General features: G+C 39.7%; 2 protein-coding genes across 9 annotated transcripts in view; one reads left to right on the forward strand and one right to left on the reverse strand.

The window, feature by feature from the left end:
• The first annotated feature begins 103 nt into the window (after positions 1-103).
• On the forward strand, positions 104-22,038 carry mbc (dedicator of cytokinesis protein myoblast city). 6 transcript variants are annotated; one of them, XM_089470588.1, is made up of 17 exons: positions 104-654; positions 8,559-8,670; positions 11,890-12,046; positions 12,117-12,386; positions 12,454-13,756; positions 13,828-14,116; positions 14,181-14,531; positions 14,605-14,779; positions 16,551-16,664; positions 17,309-18,152; positions 18,223-19,548; positions 19,611-19,842; positions 19,907-19,990; positions 20,194-20,272; positions 20,331-20,507; positions 20,571-20,715; positions 20,775-22,038. In XM_089470588.1, exons 1-17 carry the CDS (start codon positions 609-611, stop codon positions 21,101-21,103), a joined length of 6,033 nt encoding a protein of 2,010 aa, XP_089326714.1. In that variant the 5' UTR covers positions 104-608; the 3' UTR covers positions 21,104-22,038. The 6 variants fall into 6 exon arrangements, with proteins under 6 accessions (XP_089326714.1, XP_089326724.1, XP_089326726.1 ...); XM_089470582.1 differs by having other exon boundaries at positions 105-654; positions 19,904-19,990; XM_089470597.1 differs by lacking the exon at positions 104-654 and adding an exon at positions 8,320-8,454 and having other exon boundaries at positions 19,904-19,990.
• Positions 12,116-23,843, reverse strand: part of LOC149270527 (uncharacterized) — a 33,177-nt gene continuing 21,449 nt past the window's right edge. For 2 of the 3 annotated variants that reach the window (XM_089470742.1, XM_089470752.1), the window contains exon 8: positions 12,116-22,628. In XM_089470742.1, coding sequence (XP_089326868.1) covers positions 22,459-22,628 — 170 coding nt within the window. In that variant the 3' untranslated portion in view covers positions 12,116-22,458. The remainder of the gene's footprint in view (positions 22,629-23,843) is intronic. The other variant, XR_016270379.1, reaches the window with a different exon arrangement.

Here is a 23,843-nt window from a genome sequence, read left to right on the forward strand (position 1 = left end):
ATAAAACAACTGTCAAAGCTTAGCCAAAAATATTTTTTATTATTAATACTTTATTATTTTGTGATCATAGTGTTACGGTATTTTTATCGTTTCCGACGGCTGGTCACATTGGCCCAGTAGAAGCCGAGCAACAGTTGAAATGAGTATCACGATTGGTCCGCGCGGGGTTCATTCCGGTTAATTAATTAATTGTGAACGAAACAGCGAAGTGGAAATATGCCCGCTCGAGTGTGTATGCGTGTGAGTGCGGGAGCGTAAGAAGAGATTATGTTCGGCCAACTCCCAAAATGAGAACGTATTGAGGCGACTAATAAAGAAGTGCAAATAACATATTATTCAATGAAATATTAACACAGCAATATTATTGTGCAATAAATAAGAAAATAATACAATGTTGTCGGCTCTGAACAACTAAATCAGATTCAACTACGTGTTGCTTACATTCATGAGTGAACATTTATTGTTTTTGTTTTCTATACTCATATTTCGCGACGCGTTTGCTTTTTATTTTTTTCGCAAACGAAAGTATATACATATGTGTGCGTTCGAGTGTTTATTAGTGTGGTAAAAGTTAACAATAATAGTAACAACAGCAACAAGTATTCACAATGGCTGTGTGGAGTGACTGCAATGCTAAGCAGTCTTTTGGCATTGGTGAGTGTTAATTTAGAAAAAAGCAAAAACATTTTTAAGTTAATTTTTGTTTCGAACAAACAACATTGTTTTTCTTTTAAAATTTCAACGCTGCACCAAAATTGTTTAAACAATGTGCTTAATTTAGTGCCTACCTTTTCCTAGAACAACAAACAGTTCATGCTGTGTGGGTGAGATGCGTGTTGCTCATTTCCAAAAAAAGCAACAACAGAATATGAAGCTGCGTACAACAACAACAATTTACGCTCTCGAACTGTTCTTACCTTGCGGCTCAAGTGTAAGTCTCTCTGGGTCTGGTTCCCCTGCTGCGATGCTACGGTAGTTTTGTTGTTGCTGTTGTTATTGCTGCAGCACTGCCTTGCATTCGCCGGCCATGTGGTCGCTGTCAACATGCAACAGACGCAGAGTTTTGTCTTCCTCTTCGCTCACATTAATTTCGTTTTTCTTTCAATCTCATCCCATTTTTTCCAGCCTCCATCGCATTCTACGCTTCACTTTTCGACACAGACATAAATACACAGATTTTGCCTCTGTGTTGAGCACTCATGTAGCTGTAACCTGTTTTCTATCGCCTGGTTGCACTCAGTCATACACACACGCACGCACACAGATGTAACAGTGTGAGAGAACAAACATTCATTATTCGTACACAACAGATTCTAGCATATTCATTGGCAATGACCATGAAATGGCAATAGTAATATCTTTGAAATGCTCTCATCGACCTGTGTAGACGTGTGAAATACTTTTCTTTTTTATTTAATTGTCGGCTCTTTTGTTTGTTGACCTTTTCAATGTTCAATAGCTATATAGGTAGAGAGCATAAATGCATGTGCATGTATAAGTATATACATACATATGTTTAGATGTGTCTGCATTTACACATCACTCGCGCAATTCAATGTCTCGTAATCGAGTTATGGTTGTCTATTCAAAGCACTCACATTATTTGCTCTGAATATTTACACGTGTTTGGCCCCTGTCTGCGCTGCTTTCTTTTTCTACCTGCTTCACAGTGTCGAAATTATATTAATAACTGTAAGAGCCCAAACCTCTCTGCCAGTGGGTGTGACAGTCATAAATTTAATCAAATTTGCGACCATTCGGTACCAAATGCTATAAAGATATACGTTAGATTACAAACGGCATTGAGCTTAGTTTCATTTTATCGCTCTCATAATGAACTGAACGCTCACACATATATACATGCATATCCAAGTATATGTGCGAATATGTATCAGTGCAAATTCAATGGACAAACTGTAACGTGCAAAAGAGAGCCCTCTCACACATATAACACAAATTTGTAATATTTTACCTAACTTATCCTTGCACCATTTGCTAGCCATGAAAATATGTCCATAAAAAATCACAAGCTCTTCGCTTATCACCAATAGTTTCTTGTTTTCTTATCGCTGTTTTTTATGTATATTTTAACGCTTGCGTCTTATACTTTAGACGCTCAGCAAATATGTGTGTATGTATGTAGGTATCTGTGTGTTTTTGTGTGTGTGTGTGTGTTGAGCAGTAGCAGCAGCAACAACAACAATGCAACGCATTTCGAAATGCGATAAAAATGCGATTCGCTGTCCCACATTTGAGCAAATAATAGAAAAATTTCTTAAGCTTTTGTTTGTATTTATTCATTTATTTTGTTCATTTGTCGTTTGATGCTTTGAAAAATAAAAAGAAAACAACAAACAAACATCAATTTGAATGCAAAGCAGGAGAGCATACGCTACCCCACTTGCCGCCCTCACTGACCCATGCGTGAGCACATGTGCACGCACACAGTGACAAAGCGCACACACGTGCACTTCGCGGCTCTTACACTATCACTATTCTCTCTGGCCGTCCTTCTCTATGTGATGATTTGTGACATGCAGTCGCCGTCAGGCATTGGGCCTGCTACTTTAGTGTTCATTGGCATTAGTCGGGCGTCTGCTGCACCTGCGGCACTGAGTTACCTCCTGCTCACTCGCTCGCCTCGTCTCTCTTCGTCGCCCGGTCTCCCTTGCTCCTTTTCCTATTTACACTTGACTCAGCGCTTTATGCGCCACTTTCTTTAGTTAGAGGGAGAGCACAGCGGAGTAGGTAGCCAAGCATTCTACTTCTAAATTTGAATAGCAACTACAACAACAACAACAAAACTACAAGAGCAAAGCAAACGTCAAACTTAATGAAGCTCTGAATAGAAAAGTAAGAGCATATAGAGAGAGGGAGAAGGGTTGAGTTGTGTTGAGCTAGAGTCGAATTGATGAGTTGCTCTGCCGTTGTTGGCTTTCGAATTTGGTTTTTCTATTTAATTAAAATTTTCTTGGTCGTTAACTTTTGTGGCGCGTGAAATGCCTTTTCATTTGCATAATTGAAAATGCTTTCCATTTTAGTCCAGCATCACATTTTCTAACATGATACAGCAAACTTCAAAGCAGTTGAACTCCAGCAAATAATTTCTATGTATGTATGTATGTTTGTAAACGCAATTAAGATATCTCTCATGTTACTGAATCAAAAGCTGTTGTCTAATAGTTGTTCATCCCCATCCCCCCATTGCTCTCAACGATTGAAGTTATCAACTGCAGCAGCATCAACAAAAAGAACTTGCCAACCGACTGCGTAATACTCGTTCGTATCAGATATATATATTATAAATACAACCATCATATATAAATGTATAAGAAAAGAAAAGTATTTTATATTATATTATTCATTATTCACATTACATTGTAATATTATAAATTAAATTGTAATATAAATAAATATATACAATATTTATTAGATTTAATGGAACACAACCAAAATTGTTTGTTCATGTTGAGAACGAGTATGAATGGACCTCCTCCGGATCTCCATCTATCTGCATGAGCATAACCCTAGAGAATTGTGCAAACACTACTTAAAGCCATCTACATCCAGGGCCACTTCTCCAATATCTGTCGAAAGCCAATCCAATCTGGGCTTTCCATTTCGTAATTCAAATTGAAATTTAATTGCAGACATTGCCATTCCCCAGAACCCCTCCTGCTATACGATTTTATTGCTCTATAAATTGCCAATGTCAAAAGATTGTCGCATCTTTTTGTTGTAAATTGACATTTTCCAATCGTGTAAAGCAAAATTGCTTGTAATTAAGCATAAATTGTGTGGATTGTTTTTTCTTTCTGTTTTCTACTTCGAATTGCATCTAAGTAGAAAGCAATGGAGCGCCAGTCTTAAACGAGCTTTGAGACCAAATCGGCTGAGTCATGCAAAAATTACTCGAAAAAGTCGGTTGAAATCGTTTTCGTTTTATTGAACTTCTAGTGTTACGATCACGCGGTCAAAGTCCACGTTCCTCAGCTCAAAACTGATTACTATATGACTCACAGATGATATACATATGTATTTATTCTTGTTGCTTGCATTATAATGATATTGCTTCAATCTTAAGAAATATTTTTATTTATTTAATTCTCAGAACTATTAACCGATAAGTATTCGTGTATATATATTTAATTACGCATTTATTAAGATATCTATTTTTGTTATATTTGATTAACTTTAAATACTGTAAATCCTAGAAATAGGCTTAGAGACGTTTGTTATTACGATCGGATGTAGGCATTACAGATTATTCCACCGGAAAAAGCTAAAACATTCAGTACATTAAAATAAGTAAGTTCCTATGGCTATAAAACTGGAATCCGCACTACTTAGAAGTATGTACTCTAAATTTTTGACCTAAATAGGTCAAGTTTTTGTTTACATCTTCACATTGTCAGTTTTTACGACTCGCTGGTGTTATCAACAATTTTTATTTCTTTTTCTTTACCGTGTCTAATTTTTCGAGTAATTTTTGTGGGGTTTACGAGTGCGCAGCGCCATTAACTGTAACTGTCAACTGTCCATAAAATCTTATCTACAAATAGGGTTTGTTCTTTTCTCTTTTGTCTTACTGTCTAACCATGAGTATATTTTGTTTGTTTAATAAGTTTTGCAAAATAGCAAAATGAAAAAGAAAAAAGAAAAAAATGATAGAAGAGAACACAATGGAATTTCAGTTTCGACAAGCCCATAAAAAGTAATTCGTTGAGAACTGAGAGCGCTACCCGAAACAATCTAATATACTATATACATACATATGCATCTATCCATATACATGCTCACGTGTATGTATGAAAAAAGGGGCTATTATTAGCCAGACAAGCTACGACTTAACCGTTTGAGATCCATTAGAATTGACCCTCAAAAGTTAAGTCATGTATACGCATGCTTACATGCATGTGTATACATAGGTATGTATGTATGTACATACATGTGTGTGTATATTATATATTCTTTTTAGCCATAGCTGAGCTCACAGCTTACAAAACGGAGCGCCAAGAACAAATGAACTTAGAAAACACGCTGACTTAATGCGCCATAACAAAAACAACAACAGCAGCTATAACTAAAACAAAACAGAATCAGAGATGGGCTACAGTCACAGCATATCTTGAGAATACGCTCAACTAGTGATGAGCAGTAGTCTAAGAACGAATGAGCTAAGGGGAGAACAAACACAGTTAGAGATGACACAATCAATTAGCTTAGGGAATACAAATAGCTAATAATAGCCAAATTAGTGATGAGCAGCCGCCACTGAAGAAATAAACAACAAGCCGAATATCGGAATACTTCGTAAATATATAAATGCTATTCGCATGGAAATATAAATTTCGTTTTCACATTACTTTTTCTTTATATTTGGCCAGCACATACATATATTAAAGTAAATATAGGAAAAATCGTTTCATGTGAAAAGAGTTCCGGAAAATATCAATTTATAAAGAGAAAATCATAAATTCCAATATTATTCACACGCTTTCTTTGAATAATTATTGATTATTAAAAATAAAATACGCGTTTGTGTTTATGACTTGAATGATGTTTCTTTAAAGTTTCAGACTTTGTATGCTCGAAATAAGTTTTTACAAAGCACAACTTTATAAAGGAAGAAGTGGGCTTTAAATAGTATATTCAATTAGCTATTACCATAAGTTTTCAAACTATTGCAGAATCCAATTAAGTTTTTTGCGTAGTTTAGAACTAGTTCATCAATGAATCCCTATTGATTGTAGAATTGTTAACAGCGTTAACTATGTATGTATATATATATGCTCAACAAACAATCACAATTATGATCGTTGGGAGTCGGAAACAGTCGCGCACTATCACTCGGGCTTGAGGTGTGCTATTGTGCTTATCTGCTTATATACTTATTTATTTATATATGTATATGCATGCATGTATATAAACTGCCAAACCGCGTGCCATATAAACCTGAATATCCAAATGAGCTGAGCCAAGCCGCTGCCGCGGTCGCTATTGTCGTTGAGGCGTCCAGTCACGATTGTGTTTGCATGTGTGTGTGTCTGTGGCCTGTCAGCGGGAAGATGACGAAGCGTCGTAGCTTTTACTTGTTGGCAATTTGTTGTTATTGTTATTATGATGATGATTGTTTTGCTTCATTTGCTAGGCAACATTGGCAGCAGCTCGAACCGATCTCTGTTTGCATTCGACCCTCAGCACAGGCACACAATGTGCACGTGCTGCCCCGCCTTGGCCAAAGGAGGAGCGGCTGTGGGTGGCGGGGTACAACTGCATCCGGCAGCTAACAATGACTCCTATAGCCACTGTTGCTGCTGCTGCCGCACAATTTGTCCACAGTGTGGACTGGAATGGTACTCCTTGCCGTCTACCTGGCTGATGGGCTGTCCCTGTGTATGTGTATGTGTGTGTGCAGCGTACCCTTTCTTCTCACACCATTCAGCCGTGACTTGGCCAGTTGCCTCGTTTATTTATAGCCTCAGCGGTTGCATTTCATTATTCACGATTGTTTCCGTTAGCCCAACAATTTCCCGATAGTTATTGGTTGCATGCATTGATCCATAGTTTCAATCGCTTCTGCCTTATCGCGTGCATCCCAAGGGAAATGAGTTTAATTTAATATGCCCCTTCACAGTCAGTGTTATGGAGCAAGGTGTGTACCACGCCCGATGACTGATTGCCCGATCGGCATCCGAGTCGTCGTCTTCGTCATCAACATCGTCATGAATCACTCGCCATTTCTCAGAAATCGACTGCCATATGCACTCACGCTTAAGAACTTTTCTTTAAAGTATAATCACTTGGTTCATTGTAATATAATACATAGTGAGTTGAAATACCAGCAATTTCCTTATTGCTTAACTAATGCGTTACTTTTGCATTACTTTTGCTAAATGAGCATTACATCGCATTTGCACTCACGCGCTTTGCACGGAAGACTAGACTAAAGCAAAACAAAAATGCAAAATAAAAAAAAAAAAAAAAAAAAAACAGAAAAAAAAGTGGTTCGCATGAGACTCGCTAAGCTCGACTGGTTTTTGCAATTGACCCACTCCGGGCTTAACTTTCCATGCAATTGGGCAGATAATGAAAATCTTTCTCACTCTCCAACAAATGCGAAGTAAAGCAAACAAGTAAGAGTGCTCTGCTGGGGAGGGGTCGACTATGAAATACCCTGGTATTGTGTAGAGGATTTGAGATGAACTACTTTATATATATATTTTATGTACTCTACGGATTCTTTGTGAAAATATTTCGCTGAGTTTGTATTTTTAGATCTAATAATATTAAGGTTCTTAAATAATCAGTTCTTATTCAATCAATTAAAAATTGGTTCATCAAAAATTTGACTGCACTAAAATTTGCCGAGGTTATCATCACTGATTATTATTATAAATAATCTCTATAAAAAATTTATTGATATAAAATTTGCGATCTACATATAAATGTTCATTTATATGGGCGCAATGATATGATATTAGTAGGTAGTACTCGATATATTGTGTGACATGATTATCAGAAAATTCGATTGACTGGAGAAAAGCTTACCTTTAAGATACAATATTTTCTTACTGAATATGTAACGGTCTTTTCATGTTTACTACAGTTGTGTATACCTGTATATGTTTATGTTTACAAAGTATAAACAAAGAGATACCTTTGCAAATTGTTGCCACTTATCGTTGTTGTTGTAGTTTTATGTGTTGTGGAGGTCGTTCTCGGTGGTTATGCTCGCTCAACAGCCGCGGGGACCGCACATCGGTCATTGGACCGGGACGGTGGCAACGGCGACAAAGCCATCACCAGCACCACCCGGGCTGTGTTACGCGATGTTGGTGCTATTGCTGTTGCTTTTGGGTCTGCCTGCAGCTGCGGCATAATTGTATCCACATAAATGCATGTATATATTTATTATATGCGTATATGTAGTTGTATATGTAGTTATCGGGCGAGGAAGTGATGACGATGTCGCCAGCGACTTGGCTGTACGTCAGACTGTGAATGCGGCTTTGTCTCGATCTGTCATCTCCTTTCGCCTCCCACCCGACTGCTGCAGTGACTGCGTCTGCTGATTGCATTTCTTCATTTCTCTGAGCTTGGATCTGAAGTGCGTCATTTAACTAGAAGTTTATCAGCTTTGACTTTGGTTTTGTAGGAAGCGTCTAGTTAGATAAATCTCACGTAGAACGGCGGCTTGGCATCACTATCAGCAGACCCATCCGCCGGGCACGGTTTCCGATTTCCATCAGAGGGAACTCATACGTATACAGTATACAAGTATATAGATGCTAATATTTGTGCTAACTAGGTAATTGATAACCCTCACCCCAAAAACGCCCCATCGAGAGATTTACCTAATGCCAGCTCGGTGCTTTGCCTGAGCTTTAATTCGACAGAGCTTGATTTTGCCAGTTCACCGCTCAGTTTCGCATAGCTGTTGAATCGCAACAGGTGATTTCGGTGTACAAAATGAAACAAAACAAAAAGCTAGAATACAATTTGTATTAATAAATTGATATAATATATGATTTCCCTTCACTTTATATTATTTGCAGCCAAATGTAATTTTGACCAGGAGAGGAAACCGCACCGCTTGAACCTGGATGTGGGCGATGCTGTCATAATACTGAAGGAGACCACACACTGGTATTACGGCTACAAGCAAAAGTACGTAAACTGATTATGTAAATTGATTTTCTTCTAATCGAGCGTTTGCATCTGCACTTTCACTTTGCCCATATTAATCTGATGAATATTCACACGTGTCTATCAGCGCCATTCGGCGTGCTACCCATGTGTATAACGGCACAGACCAAATTACTTATACAGTTGTAATTGAGGAAGCAATTTGTAGAGTTGATGATGTCTGCGTCCACTGCGAAACTTAAAGGCAAATCTCTTTCATAAGTCCAGCGCCAAATGTGCGGCAATTACGTGATTCTTTATTGGGACTCCTTATCATAAATTAATATTTGCTCTGAATACTAAAGCAGATAACAGCTTTTACATTCAGTTATATTAACATTTATCAACTATTCGATTACAACATTTTGTAATTGTGGACAAATATTTAATAAGATTGGAGATCTTTTAAAATTCGCACCAATTATTGAAAAATATAAAATAAGTAAAAATTAACTTGTTCGTTAATTATAATTGTGCTTTAATTTTAGTATAAAACTCCCATTGACATCACGCCAGGTTCAGATTCCAGCAAAATATTTTGATATTGAAATTCTCAGTGATTCATAGCTTCAATGCAAAGTTTCCCATTATATCTACAATTACAATTGTGTGAACTAAAATGAAATATGATCAAAGAACGTAAGGATGCAGATTTGAAATATAATAATATGTATACATTATGTATACTCTGTGAACATATAAATTCCCTAACTTTGAATTAGAATGAGCACTTTTAAATACCAAATAAATATAGAATAGTATTACGTATTAGAGAATAAGTATTATTTCTATACGTCCGAGTGCATTATGGTTTATATTTATTGCGGGGCAGAGTATTTAAACTTCTGTGGCTTTCGTCTTTCTTCCTCTTTCGGTCTCTCCCTTTGTTTGTATTCAAACAACAATCATAATAATTGAAATAAAAACCCACTTTTGTGGGAACAGAAAACGGAAATGAGACCGGAATTATTCACATGCATAAATCAGGTAACCAGCTGTTAGCCAAGTAGTTGCCCATTTAGAGTATTGTTTACTGAATCAATCTGTTGGAATCTGTGCCAAGTTGCCCAATATACATACAAAGCATACAAGATACATTCCTAGTTTAACCCTATTCCAGGCGAAAACAGATGCGGCCATGTGGCAGAAACATTCATAGGAATTTCAAAAATATCTTTCAGATAAAATATGTTTGTTTGTATATATGTGTCCGACTCGATTGACCCTTTTGCTATGATGGGTTTTCTTAAATATTGGTTTACTGTGTTTTCCGTTCTCTGTTTTCTTTCTCGAATGGGTGGGAGAGGTTCGTAGAGTGTTTTTTTTTTGTAATTTATATTTATCTATGGTGTCTGCGATTGGACGTTCGCTTGAGTCAGCTCCGATGCGCCTTATCGTTGAAAGCGAGCGAAGAAAACAACGGTTGAGATACAGTAGCCATAAGAATCTATAACAGCAACAACAACAGCCACAGTATCATGATTGTCTAGCTGACCTTTTCCATATTTCTGCTGACCCATAACCCAGACCCAGAGCCAGAGCCAGAGCCAGACAAGGCGAATGAGTGAAGTACAAGAAATGATAGTAAACAAATACTGCTGTAAGTACAGTGAAGCCCATAAAACTCAATTGGAGGCATATCTCGCAATTACCAAAGTAAATACCCATTAATAATCCAATGCCCAAAGATCAATTGAGAAATTAATTTTGCTTTAGAATTTTCCATGTCTGTGCTGTTCGTTTGCGCAGGTTTTCACTGTACTACACTTAAGAATGTTGAGCGATAAAAAAAACTGGTGCTGTGAGTGTGAGGCATTTAAAAAGAAATTCAATGCGTCGTGTGATAACCTCTTGGGTCCGAAATTCGTATTTGTTTTTGTTTGCCAGCGATTGTTTATTTATATATGGAAATATCAATTTTAATTGTGCATTTTCTCACGATTTTCAAACGATAAGCAATACAAAATCGAATGAGTTCTCAGCCGCCTGCCTATGACCAATCATTTGAGGCAGTCGGTGTCCAATAGCGAAGGTCACATCAAATCCAATACCTGGCAATCGAAGTTCAATGGAATCATTTGTCACACACAGTTGCAGCAACAGCAAAGAGTCGGTTAACTATCGGTTAAATATGCTCGCAGGCCCACTGATTGATGGGCTACCGAGTGCTCTGCAGTTGCCTCTGGCAATTAAGGCGGCCACCCCGCATGTCAAATGCTGAATTGAGCCAAATTGAAGCATTCCATTTCATTTGCGAGTGTCACACTTTGAGCGCACTTCCTCTGCCCCGAGGGCATCCCAAACAATGGCAGCCACAGACGCAGACGCAGCCACAGCCACAGCCACAGCCACTGCCACGCAGCTTCACTCGAGGGTTCGTTCGGTTTGAGTTGGGTAATTCATCAGTGTTGACGATGAATTGTGTCATTCTGCAGTTATGAGCATAACTTATACATATTTATGCCTATAGAGGATGTACATGCGTATATATACATACATATATGAATACAATGAATATATATGCGAGGGCTACTCTTACAGTAGCCAAGTGGGGGGCTATAAACATATACGTATAAGTAAGCAGATGTATATTTGTATATATGCATATATGCAAACAACATAAATATAGCTAATATAATTAATTACGATTGTAAAAATTACATAAAATTTGTATTGACAGAGAAAATGAAGCAATTCGGAATTGTTTATTATTGATTATTAAATTAATACAAATTATTTAATTTAAATTAATGTCGGGTAAACTAAATATTACTTTTTAAATTAAAAATAATAGAACTACAATAAGCAAAGCAAAAAGAAAAAACAAATCCTTATCAAACAATATTAATATCTCAGTAATAAATATTAAAACACTTTTCGTTAAGATTATAATCAATCTCTCAAAGTAACCAATTCGTTTTAATTATTCTCACTCAAACTAAAATTACTCGGAGACTTTGGGCTATAAAAATAAGAAACACATATAAATTTAAAATGATTTCAGCTGAAATTTGCAATTAAAATCACATAAAACTTTCGCAGTTGCCCAATTTATTTGGAATTTCTATATACATTTTTATATGTATTTATATTTTATATACATATTTTGTAATTGTCAGGGCATAAGTTTTTGATGATTTAGCCACCATATGCAGACCACATTTTAATATTGTCTTTGTTTTGTTTGTGTTTCCTCTGCAGGGAGAAGCAAACACGCGGCATCTTCCCCAAGAGCTATGTGCATCTGTGTGAGTACATCATTGTCAATGGCGAGTACTGTATACAGCGCACCGACATCGTCGAGGAGATCACCAAAGTGATGCTGGAGTGGGGCGTCATTGCCAAGAGATACTTTTTGGTAAGTTTAAGATTTGTGAATGTAGCTGGAAACTGACTAACTTTGTTTTTTTTTTTTTTTTCGCCGACAGACCACAAATCCAGATTTTCAGAAGATTCGACGTAAAATGAACGAACTGAATAATAATAGAGCCGCCTTGATATCCGGCAATCTGCCGCTCGACGAGATGCGCAAGGTCAAGCTGCAGGCAACGGCTCAGATCGATACAGGCAACAGGCTGTTGGGTCTGGACATGGTCGTGCGCGACGAGAGCGGCGATATACTGGACACCAATTCCATTTGCAGCACCGAGCTATACGAAAAGCATGTGTACGCCGTGCAGCGAATCGAAAAGGCCAATGTAAGTTCAAGGATTCGTTTATAATTAGTTGAAGCCCTCTAATTTGATCGAAATTATCCTTATATAGCGCTTGTCGAGTGACCGCGAGACGCAGCGTACCCACAACAAATACTCACACAACATACTGCTGCATGTGAATGCGTTTGTATGCAAATTCCAAGAGGACTCGGATCTGCTATTTACGCTCTTCAATGGCGACACCCACAAGCCCATCAGCGAGAACTATGTGGTGAAGTGGTCCCGCACCGGGGTTGCCAGAGACATCGATCAGTTCGATAACAATCGCGTATTATTTACCGATCTCAGCCGCAACGATCTGAGCATCTCGAAAATGTATCTGGTGTGCTATGCCATACGCATCGGCTCTATGGAGATGAAGGACTCGGCGGAATCGAAACGCACCAGCATGAACATTGCAAACAGTGTCCTGACGGCGGCCAGCCGAAAGCACTCGCAGTTGTCGGTCAATTCGAACGGCTCCTCTGGCAGCACCAGCGAGTACATGATGCGTCGGCCCTTTGGTGTCGCCTGCAAGGATCTAACGCCTATCATAAGCAAGCCGGACGAATTTCGGGGCAATCTCGACCTGCCGTTCATCATGTGCGAGAAGGACACACTGGATGGCACGCTGCGCAAGCTGATTGCCAACAAGGACATTGGCAAAATCGAATCCAAAATGGCTGTAACGTTTGAGGTGTTGCGCGGCGATATTAAGCAGATCAAGGAGGACTTTCCACGGCTCGTGCACACCAATGTGCCCGTGGCGCGCAAAATGGGCTTCCCGGAGGTTATACTGCCGGGCGACGTGCGCAACGATCTCTATTTGACCATTTGCAGCGGCGAATTCGCGCGCATTGCCAAAACGTCCGAGAAGAACGTGGAGGTGACCGTATGCGTCGCCAACGAACAGGGCCAGCTGGTGCCTGGCGTAATGAGCATTGGCGCCGGCCATCCGCCCATCGATGAGTACAAATCGGTGGTGTACTACCACGACGACAAGCCCAAGTGGCAGGAGACGTTCAAGATACACGTGCCAATCGAGGAGTTCAAGCAATGCCATTTGCGCTTCACACTCAAGCATCGCAGCAGCAACGAGCAAAAGGATCGCTCCGAGAAGCCGTTCGGCCTGTCCTATGTGCGTCTAATGCAGGCCAACGGCACCACCATACCACAGGGGCAGCATGTGCTTGCTGTCTACAAGATTGATCACAAGAAGTACGACAAGACCATGGGCAACAGTTACATGGAGCTGCCAGCCACCACAGCTGAGCTGATGGGCGCCAAGCCATCAATAGCTGGTCTAAGTCTCTTGCCCAAGGATCAATTTACCATCGATGTCAATCTTTGCAGCACTAAGCTAACGCAGAGCGGTAAGGTTATTCCATATACCAGAAAGGTGCTCAATAGTTGATTTTTTTAAATTTTCCATATGATATTGCAGTAAGCCTCTTGGGGTTGTTGCATTGGTCGGCACACAAGGAGAGGCTGGAGCAGTCACTAAACGCTTTATCTGCGGTACCCGGCGAGGAGGTAGTCAAGTTTCTGCAAGACATACTGGATGCTTTGTTCAACATCCTGGTGGAGAACGATAATCCCGAGAAATACGATCAGTTGGTCTTTATGAGCATCATTCATCTCATTGAAACGGTGTCCGATCTAAAGTACCAACACTTTTTAACCGTGCTGGATGTCTACATCAACGAGAGTTTCTCCGCTACATTAGCTTATACGTAAGTGCAGAACTCATATTGTGTGACGTCAGTAATTATATAGATATTATTTCGTATTCTGTAGGAAACTGATGGATGTGCTGCAGCGCAATATAAGAGATGCCATTACACCGAGCGAGAAATCTGCCGATGGCATTGAGCACGAGGAGAGCCCCGCAGTGCGGCGTCTTTATAAGACCACGCGCTATCTGCATTATGTGATGAAGTTCGTCATAAGATCGCGTGTTCTATATGCGGCGATGAATTGTAATAACGATTACGTGGACTTTGCTACGCGTCTGCAGGAACTGCTCAAAATGTTCATCGATATGATCGGCTGTCCCAGCAATCTGCTCAAGTCGGAGGGAGCGTTGTTAAAGAATTTGCATATCATAGCCACGGATTTGATGGAGGTCTTCGATCATGTGCATCTCAGGTAAGTTAAGAGTGTGTTTGCCGATCGCCTGAAAATATTTATATAAATATATATTTATTGGTTATACTCACAGCATTTCGATAGTGGATATCTTGAAGAAGTTCCCGCCACGTCGTCTCACACAGTCCAAAATGGGCTGCATCAAGGACTTTGTGGACACGAAGCTGTTCAGCTCGCCCACCTGCCGCGCTATCCTGTTGCCGGTGTTCTGCAAGCACATCAAAGATCATCTCGAAAGCAAGGAGGAGGTATGTTTTATGCCTGTCAATGCATTGCTTGCACCGCTAATTAATCATCGGGAATTGCATATTGTTTTTAATTGAATGCATCTTTATAATATATATGTTCGCGAAATGGCCTCTTAAATGCAAAACTGAAACTCAAAATTAAAACATAACCCACCACATGCTCAAGCCAAATGATCAAAAGTAACTAATTATAATTAACTGCAAATGCTCAGCGTTAATTCGTTCAGTGACGTAATTAAACTGATATTTAAAAACATTTTCAAACACACTTAATCGCTCAATTGTCCTCGCCATGCCGCTTTATGATAAAACAAGATGTAAAAACAAGATTACTTTGCGAAGAGCTTTGCTACTTCTTCAATTTATGTCGATGTTGAATGCCATCTAATGCATCAGATCATTAGGTCATCAAATTTTTGACATGTGAGCTGTATTAATTTTGCTTAGTTTCAACTTAGATATTTGTAAATGTTTAAGCATATGTGTTAGTATATATTTATCTGTAGCTTTTGATATGATATGTTAGTTTAGTCTGTAGCATGTTGCATCCATATGTGTTTTTCATACACTTGCAGAGCGCTTTATGATTTGAGCATAAAACCTACCTAATTGAATACTTGTATTTATATCTTGATCTATATTTTCAAATATGTAACATAACATCTGTTATTTATTTTTAAATAATTTTGCTCCGAGTCTAAGACAAGATTATTATATTGCATAGGTGCCAAAGGCTCTGCAAGAGTATTTAATATTCGGCTTGCCGAAGATACATATATATTTTCTGGTTTTTTATTTAAGTACTGCATCCGATTGAATTTAATGTTTTCTGTTTGTTATGTGTTTGTGTTTGTTGTCAAGTGTCCTAGTCGTAAGCACTCTCTTAAGTAGCCGCACATCAATGCCAAAACACTTCATAACTGAACTACCTATAATATATATGTGTGTTTTATATAAACTAAGTATGTTAGTACTTGTACTATGTACCACATAACAGTGACATCCATATATATGTAGTGTTATTTAGTTAGTGGTCGATTTGTGTGTTTAGCGAGAACATCTCTCGATCATCGACGTCGTTTCTCGTTTAGATATTTCGCTTAGGAATTATACATATGTGTTTATACATACATACATCATGATCGTGCAAGATATCTGTTTGGCCTAGAAGTTAGTTGAGGGCTCGTACAAGTTATGCTGTCATTAATATAATGAATTGCACTTACTTATGGCAATTTATTAAAGCACCACACATACATACATACACATTCATACATATTCCATATACCGCACCCATTCGATTACGATTTGCACCTTACTAGATCAAAGTGGTTCTAGCTGCACATCATGCATACATACATTACTGTATGCGTAAAGATTTCACATACACACCCACACCTACACACACCCACATATGCACATGCACACGCACCATATATAATGCGAATGTATGTATGTATGCACATCTGAAACGCCCGTCTACTATATACGTATGTACATCGATCGCTCTTTAATTCTCTCTCTACTCTCTTTGTCACACTTCATTTGTCTGTAATATCTTTGGCTTTATGATTTTAATCGTATTATTTTGAATTACACTTAGAAATGCCTTGAACTCATGATCAACAACTAAATGTTTCTCAATATATCTCCCATGTCTCTACCATATGCGTGTATCGAAACCGAATCGTGGTTTTTGGTTGTTGCTATTGTTGCCGTTGTTCTTCTTGTTGTTGTTGGTTCACTATCATAACTTGTGTTATACAAATAGGGTGACTCGAAAACCGATATCTGGCAGCAAGAAAAGAATCTTTCGAAAGCCGCTAAAGTGCTCGGACAAAAAAAATCCCACCTGCACACTCGTGATACGACTGCCAATAAAAAGGTAAAAATAAATCAACACAGAAAAGACAAAAAAAAAAAAAAAAAAAAAAAAAAAACACAAACTGAAATCTATCAACCAAATTGCACATCAAATACAAACCAGGCCTATGTAACGCACGTCCAAAACAGCGCAGCAGCTGCCCTATCAATAAATTTATATATTGTTTTATTCTAAGCTTAAGTTATGTTTAGCTTTTTTTTATGCCATTTTGCATTGTCGGTGATTTGCGCACTTTACACTCGATGGCTTTTAGTTTTAAGCTTTTTTATTGTGCCAGTGTGCGAGCTTTTACACACATACACAAACACACATACAAAGGCGCGCACGCAGAGTTCATGCGGCTCTGGTGTGTCGCTGCAATTTGGGTGTTTTGAGAGCTCACAAATACTAGTGTACCGCTCGTGTATTGGTGTACGCCAAGTTTGTTTACGTTAATGCAGCCCTCAATGTTTCCTTTTTAACTTAATTTAAAAGCGTTTTTGTGTTATTTCCTATTTTAATGAACTAATTTAAATTTAATTCTTATGCGAAGCATAGCCAGGTCAACAGCTGAGAGCTTTTTGATACAATTAATTATTTTCAGCTGTCTCTGCATGAAATAATGAAATAAGAATGCAAACTAATATTTCAACTCTTGTCGCTAGATCGCTGAATGCATAAACATAATGAACAACATTCTGAAGCTGATCTATCGGCCGGACGTGGGACCCACACATAATGACGTGCGCGACATTATGATTATATTGCTGCGTCCGGTAATGAAGGCGGCGCACTCGCTGGATCGGGATACTGGCGTGGTGGGCCAGTTCTTTGCCATTATGCTGGGCATACTGCAGCGCCTGGATGCGCAGCACTACAAGTACTTTGTCAACGATCTGCATCAGCATGGTGAACTGAAGGACTTTGTCATCGAGATTTTGCTCGTCTTCGAGGAGCTGGTCTCTCCGCATCAGAAGCCCGTGTTCCCGCGTGACTGGATGGACATGATCATGCACCAGAATACGGTCATACTCGGAGCATTGCAGCAATTGAGCATGGTTATCACGGACTACTTTTTGTGCCCGGTGTTTGACAAGCAAATCTGGTCAAATTTCTTCCAATGCTCGATTGCGTTCCTGGTGCAATCGCCGCTGCAGCTGAACGACTTTAATGACAACAAGCGGCAGATAGTTTTCGCCCGATATCGGGACATACGCAAGGATACGGCCAAGGAGATACGCAAGATGTGGTTCCAGCTGGGCAAGCACAAGCCCAAATTCGTGCCGCAACTGGTGGAGCCCATATTGGAGATGAGCATGATACCCGAAACTGACCTCCGACGCGAGACAATACCCATTTTCTTTGATATGATGCAGTGCGAGTATTACAGCTCACGCTTGGAGTTGGAGAGCTACGGCGACACCAAGAATAACAATGCCCACTACAAGGGTAACTTTTCCGAGTTCAAGACCGCAATGATCGAAAAGTTGGACATTCTGATAGGCGCGGGTAAGTGCTGAGCTTGAACACATTTGTTAGCACTTCAATAACTCTTCCACATTCCGATCTTCTTTCTCAGGCAAGGGCGATACAGAGTATAAGGAGCTGTTCAAAACGATCATGCTGGAGTACTGTTCCGCCCACAGCACGCTCAATGTGGACGGCACCAGCTTTGTGAACATGGTGACAAAGCTGATGGATAAGCTGCTCGAGTATCGCTGCATCATACAGGACGAGAGCAAGGAGAATCGCATGGCCTGTACGTTCTCGCTGCTGCAGTTTTACTCGGAGGTGGATCTCAAGGAGATGTACATACGCTACGTGTACAAGCTGTGCGCGCTGCACATGGAGTTCGATAACTATACGGAGGCGGCATTTACGCTTAAGCTGCATATGGATCTACTGCACTGGACCGATTCAGAATTGTCGCCCCAGTTGCGCAGCTATCGCCATACCAGTTGCCGAACCCATCGGGAGCTAAAGGAGGCCCTCTACTTTGAGATCATGGAGTACTTCGATAGGGGCAAGCAGTGGGAGTGCGCAATTACTATGTGCAAAATACTGGCCCAGCAGTACGAGGAGGAGGTCTATGATTACATTAAGCTGGCGGAGCTGCTGAAGCGAATGGCTCAGTTCTTTGAGAAAATAGTCAAGGAGCTGCGCCACACCTCCGAGTACTTCCGTGTGTGTTTCTATGGGCTCGGCTTTCCACGTCTATTGCAGAACAAAGTGTATATCTTTCGGGGCAAGGAGTACGAACGTCATAGCGACTTTTGCTCACGTATGCTGGTGCAACATCCACAGGCAGAGCTTATGCAAACGCTGGAGGCGCCGGGAGAAGATATAACCAACAGCGATGGCCAGTACATACAGGTCAATAAGGTGGAGCCGATAATGGACGCTGCCTTCTCCAAGTTTAACGATAAGATCATCTCCAATGAGATTGTCAAGTACTTTACATTCAATAATGTGCAAAAGTTTCAATTCTCGCGCCCATTCCGCGACAGCTCTGGCGGTGGAAACATGGACGATGTACGTAATCTCTGGCTGGAGCGAACCGAGCTCATTACACAGTATCCACTGCCTGGAATTTTGCGTTGGTTTCCCGTTGTTGATACGCATACGTTTAAAATTTCACCAATAAAGCGTGCCGTGGAGATTATGAAAGAGACCAATAAGGATATTAGACAGCTGGTCATACTGCATCAACACGATCCCAGTCTCCACATAAACCCACTGAGCATGAAACTAAATGGCATTGTGGATCCTGCCGTTATGGGCGGCTTTGCCAAATACGAGGAAGCATTCCTCACAGACGAGTATTTACTGCAGCATCCGGACGACAAAGATCTGGTTGAGGAGCTAAAGGAATTGATCGCAATGCAAATACCTCTACTGCAGTGTGGTATGTTTCCCAAATAAATATTTGTTTAGAAGTGTACATCTAATTAATTTGTCAATCTTCAGCTATTCGACTGCATCGGCAAAAGGCGCCGGAGAGCTTAAAGGCGCTGCAGGATCACTTGGAGGTTTGCTTTGCGGATATGCAGCATCACGTGGAATCGCGCTATGGACGCAAATCGTGTGATTTGCAAGTGGAGAGAGATTCCGTGATAATGCGACGCACGAGCTCTTTTCTGCCCGCAATCTTCGACGGTAGTAACAATCGACTGTCGGAGACCAGCATGGGCTCCTCAGAGTAAGTCCCACAGCTAATGTATTAATGGGTAAATCAATGCTAATCTTTGACACAATTGCAGCAGCGGTTTGTCTAAGTCAACCTTCCTGCCGCGGCCGCCCACAAGTTCCATCAAGTCCACTCTGGCCAGCTTAAGCTTTAACACCAGGTGAGCTACATATAATTAAGAATATGCTACCTTCACTAATACTAACTTTAATACTTCTTTTTAACACACTTCAATTTTGCTCGCTCGACCTTAGTTTGAGACTTTAAGTTCGTTTCTTTTGGTTTTATTTTATTTTGATGCATGTTTGGTTTATTTGTTTTACTTTTGTTTACATTTGTTGCTTATTGTCCACGCTTACATAGACCTAGCCTGGGACACACGCCTAGCACCAAAGGCAACAAGAATAAGGAGAAGCCGGCCAAACGGCGCTCTATGAAAAAGGTAACTAAACTCTTGCTTAATATAAGTGCATCAGTTATATAACAGTGTAATCTTGCAGGATCGTGATGTATTAAGTCTGCCGGTCGCCAATAGCCAGTGGTATACTCCGCCACTGACGACCATAACTTCAACGCCTGAGAAGGAAATCAACACCTCTATCAATTCACTGGCAAGTGCCTCGAATAGCTCTTTAAGCGGACCGAAAACACCCGATCCTCGCGTACTCACAGAAGAGGTAAGAGACGTTAGTTAACCACTCATATTTACCGTTTCTGATGCTAACGTCACATTCAAATAGTTGACACCCAAGCGACCACTGCGCTCTGAAAAAGAAAAGGAACGCCGTCTCTCGCGACCAGTCAGCATTCCAACGCCATCAGCTAGCATTAAAAACTTTACGGACATACGATCCCTCTCCGAGAGCAGCAATCGCAATTCAGTTGGTAAGCGCCATATTGGAAATTCACTTTTGAATTGATTATTATTCCGTATAAATTGACAGAAACGACCGATTCCACGTCGGAGGAGGACATACGACCACCACCCTTGCCCGCCAAGACACGTGACTCCACGGATTTTAGCAGCCTATCCCACAGTCTAGACTGGAACCCCAACGGCTATACTATGCTAAACGTACTGAGCAGCAGCACTTGCACCAACAGCAGCATCAGCATGAGCACTACTACAATGACAAAGACCAGTATTACAAACGCCACGTATGAGTATGTGGAAGCGACAAATTTCGGTTTGCCTAGCATAAGCGATACTAGCAAACCACGTCCTCCGACTCCACCGCCAAAACCATCGCGTCACAGTAAACACATTCCATAGACAAACGCATAGGAGTCGCAGCTGCTGCTGCCAGTGCTGCGCCATAGATGAAACGAAAAGCAAAGGAGCAAAATCTGTTGTCAACGAGCAAGCATCGAGTGCCAAATATTCCTGTGTTACTACATGCATACTTATATAAAGAATCGAGCAAAATTAACACACAACAATAGCCTCACATGACCGACTACCAAATACTAATGGCATCAGTGTCTTAACGAAACGATCGCACTAAATTTAAGATAAATGTTTTTAACGCGCTTGGTAAGCCTAATCGTATTTAATGTTAAATGTTGCAATGATATTATGTTGAACATGTCATCATTTCTATCTAAGTTGATAGTCTATTTATGTAAAAGATAAATCTATGTTTCTTTTAATTTGTTTTCGAACAAAATGCAATACGCACACAAATGCTGCTTGTCTTCCACAAGTTTGTATTCTGCTATACAAAATCAAATCGTTTACACTATTGTTGTAATAATATTTTAAGCGTTTGTATTTAATTTTAAGTTCTAATCAGATTTGAAAACAACTTCTTGAGTTTCTTATGCAAACAAGTGCCACACAATCTATAACAAAAAGTTTGTCAATTTAAAGCACAAAATGCGTTGAAAATCTAATTTCAGTGCATGCAATACAAAATCATTGAACATGTTGTTAACAATTAGCCAAATTTTTATAAACTAATAAAGAAAATATATTTACACGCATATTTTACAGTAGCCATAAAGTCAATTTGAAATACGTAAATTTTACTCGTGTACTTTTCACAATGAACAAATAACTTTTTAATATTGTTATAAGCTATACATGAATGTTTTTGATATATACACTTACAACTAGCTGTAGGAAGAACTTTGTGTAATTTTATGTAATTTTCGATCTGTGCATCGGCCAAAGATTAAGTAATAATAAAGTACAATTAAGCCTGAAAAGTCAATAAATATTTATTTGGATCAGATATGCAGAGCGCATTGCAGACGGACTTGGAGCAAACACATACGCACGGAAATTAAACAATAATCTGTTAATTTGTTATTTTTGGTTATAAAACTTTATTCAAAATATTTCGTTGGGTTGAATTGTATATTGAGCATAAATTATAATAATTATTAGTACATGAACACATTATAAAAAAGTCGAAAAAATACATGTTAGGTTTTAGCACTTTGATTTAGGCAAAGAAAATGGCTTTTTGTTTTTTGTTTTTTTTTTTTTTTTAAGAAAAGGCACAATTAGTGTATTAAATAGGGGAGGCTAATAAATAAATATTCAAATGCACGGAATGTTTCGTTGTTAAAGCAAAGCGTAGACTTTAGATTTGAGACCAAAGTAAAAGAGATAGGAAGAGAGTCTTATAATGTTGTATTCAGATCGACACAAATCTTTGAGTTGCGATTCTGCTTCTGGCTTATCTCGAGTACTTGGAACATCTCCTTCAGAGCTTCGCTCGTGTTGGTTTTTCGACGATTGCGGCGCAGCGTCACACGTCCAGATTTGAATTCGCGCACTATAGCGTCAAGACCTGCAAGATGATAAACAAAATTAGAGCATGCTATAATATTGAGACGTGAAATCAGCTAGTGAAGTTAAAATTGACATGCGGTTAGCTTATTAGACTGATTATAACCTTTGCCCAACGAAAAGACAGTAGTTACCTTTGGCGCAGCTAGCAGGCGTCTTACTTAAGGGAGCTAAGGTTTTTAAATTGAGGATTTTGATGCTGTGGCAAATATACATAAATCACGGCACCATTGCCAATTGGCAACAACAACAACGGCAACAGCAAAAAGGATGAAAAGGGCTCGGAACTAAGCCCACGCATTCAACAACTGTCAGCGACAACAAATGAAGTGGCTCACGTTGCGTATGCGACTTGTTGTACCCAAAACGAAGTCAATGGAAATGTATGGTCTCTTGGTATGCGTGTGTGTGTGTGTGTGTGTATGGGCGGGTGTCTGGGTATATGTTTGTGTCTGCTTATAAGAAAGTGGCGCAATAAAACACGGAAATATAAAACGCATAAATAATTATTTTTTTTTTTTTTTTTTTTTTTTTTTTTTGTTGGGCTGAGGTAGGAAAAAATGCTTTATGCACCGTCAGTCATGTCGTCACTTTGACCGGTGTGTCGGACTGCATAACTGCTTACCGACTAAAAAATCCTCCTCTTCTGGGGCTCAAATCCACCTTGGAACCAGGAGATATCCCGCATTAACCTTCAAGGTGGAACCCCATTGTGTGCTCTAAATGAGCGTTGCCCTCTGTGTGCCTGCGTCCAGGTCATACTTCTTCCGCCGCAGAACCTTTTCGGCGAAGTCATAGACTTTTTTCCAAGCGTCTATGCTGCTGCACATTTGCTGTACTAACGTCTCTACTTTGACTTCACCTACTGTATCTGCCAGGTCGATTCTTTCTTCCGACCATCTTTTGCAATTGAAGAAGGTGTGTTCTGCATCGTCCATTGCATTTTCGCAGTAAATGCAGCTGGATTCGGCAGTTTTCCCCATTTTATTTAGGTACTTTCGAAAGTATCCATGTCCGGAGAGTAGTTGTGTCAAATAGAAAGACGTTTCACCGTGCTTTCTATTTATCCACTGCTCCAGATCGGGGATTATTTTAGCGGTCCATCTTCCATACCTTTCGCATGACCATCTCGCCTTCCACGAGACTATGGTTTGCTGTCGTATGCTCTTTGCCGCATGTTCTGAGTATTCTCCTCTTTGCCGAAGATTCCATATTT

Source organism: Drosophila arizonae, chromosome 2 (genome assembly GCF_054131065.1).
Source record: "Drosophila arizonae isolate 15081-1271.41 chromosome 2, UAZ_ARI_1.0, whole genome shotgun sequence".
Classification (NCBI taxonomy): Eukaryota; Metazoa; Arthropoda; class Insecta; order Diptera; family Drosophilidae; genus Drosophila; species Drosophila arizonae.

Excerpts from the sequence above, each read along its gene's own strand:
- mbc (XM_089470582.1), top strand. The coding sequence starts at position 609 with ATGGCTGTGTGGAGTGACTGCAATGCTAAGCAGTCTTTTGGCATTG. Across the intron at positions 655-8,558 it reads TAAGCAGTCTTTTGGCATTG|CCAAATGTAATTTTGACCAG; the intron begins GTGAGTGTTAAT and ends TATTATTTGCAG. Across the intron at positions 12,047-12,116 it reads TTGCCAAGAGATACTTTTTG|ACCACAAATCCAGATTTTCA; the intron begins GTAAGTTTAAGA and ends TTTCGCCGACAG.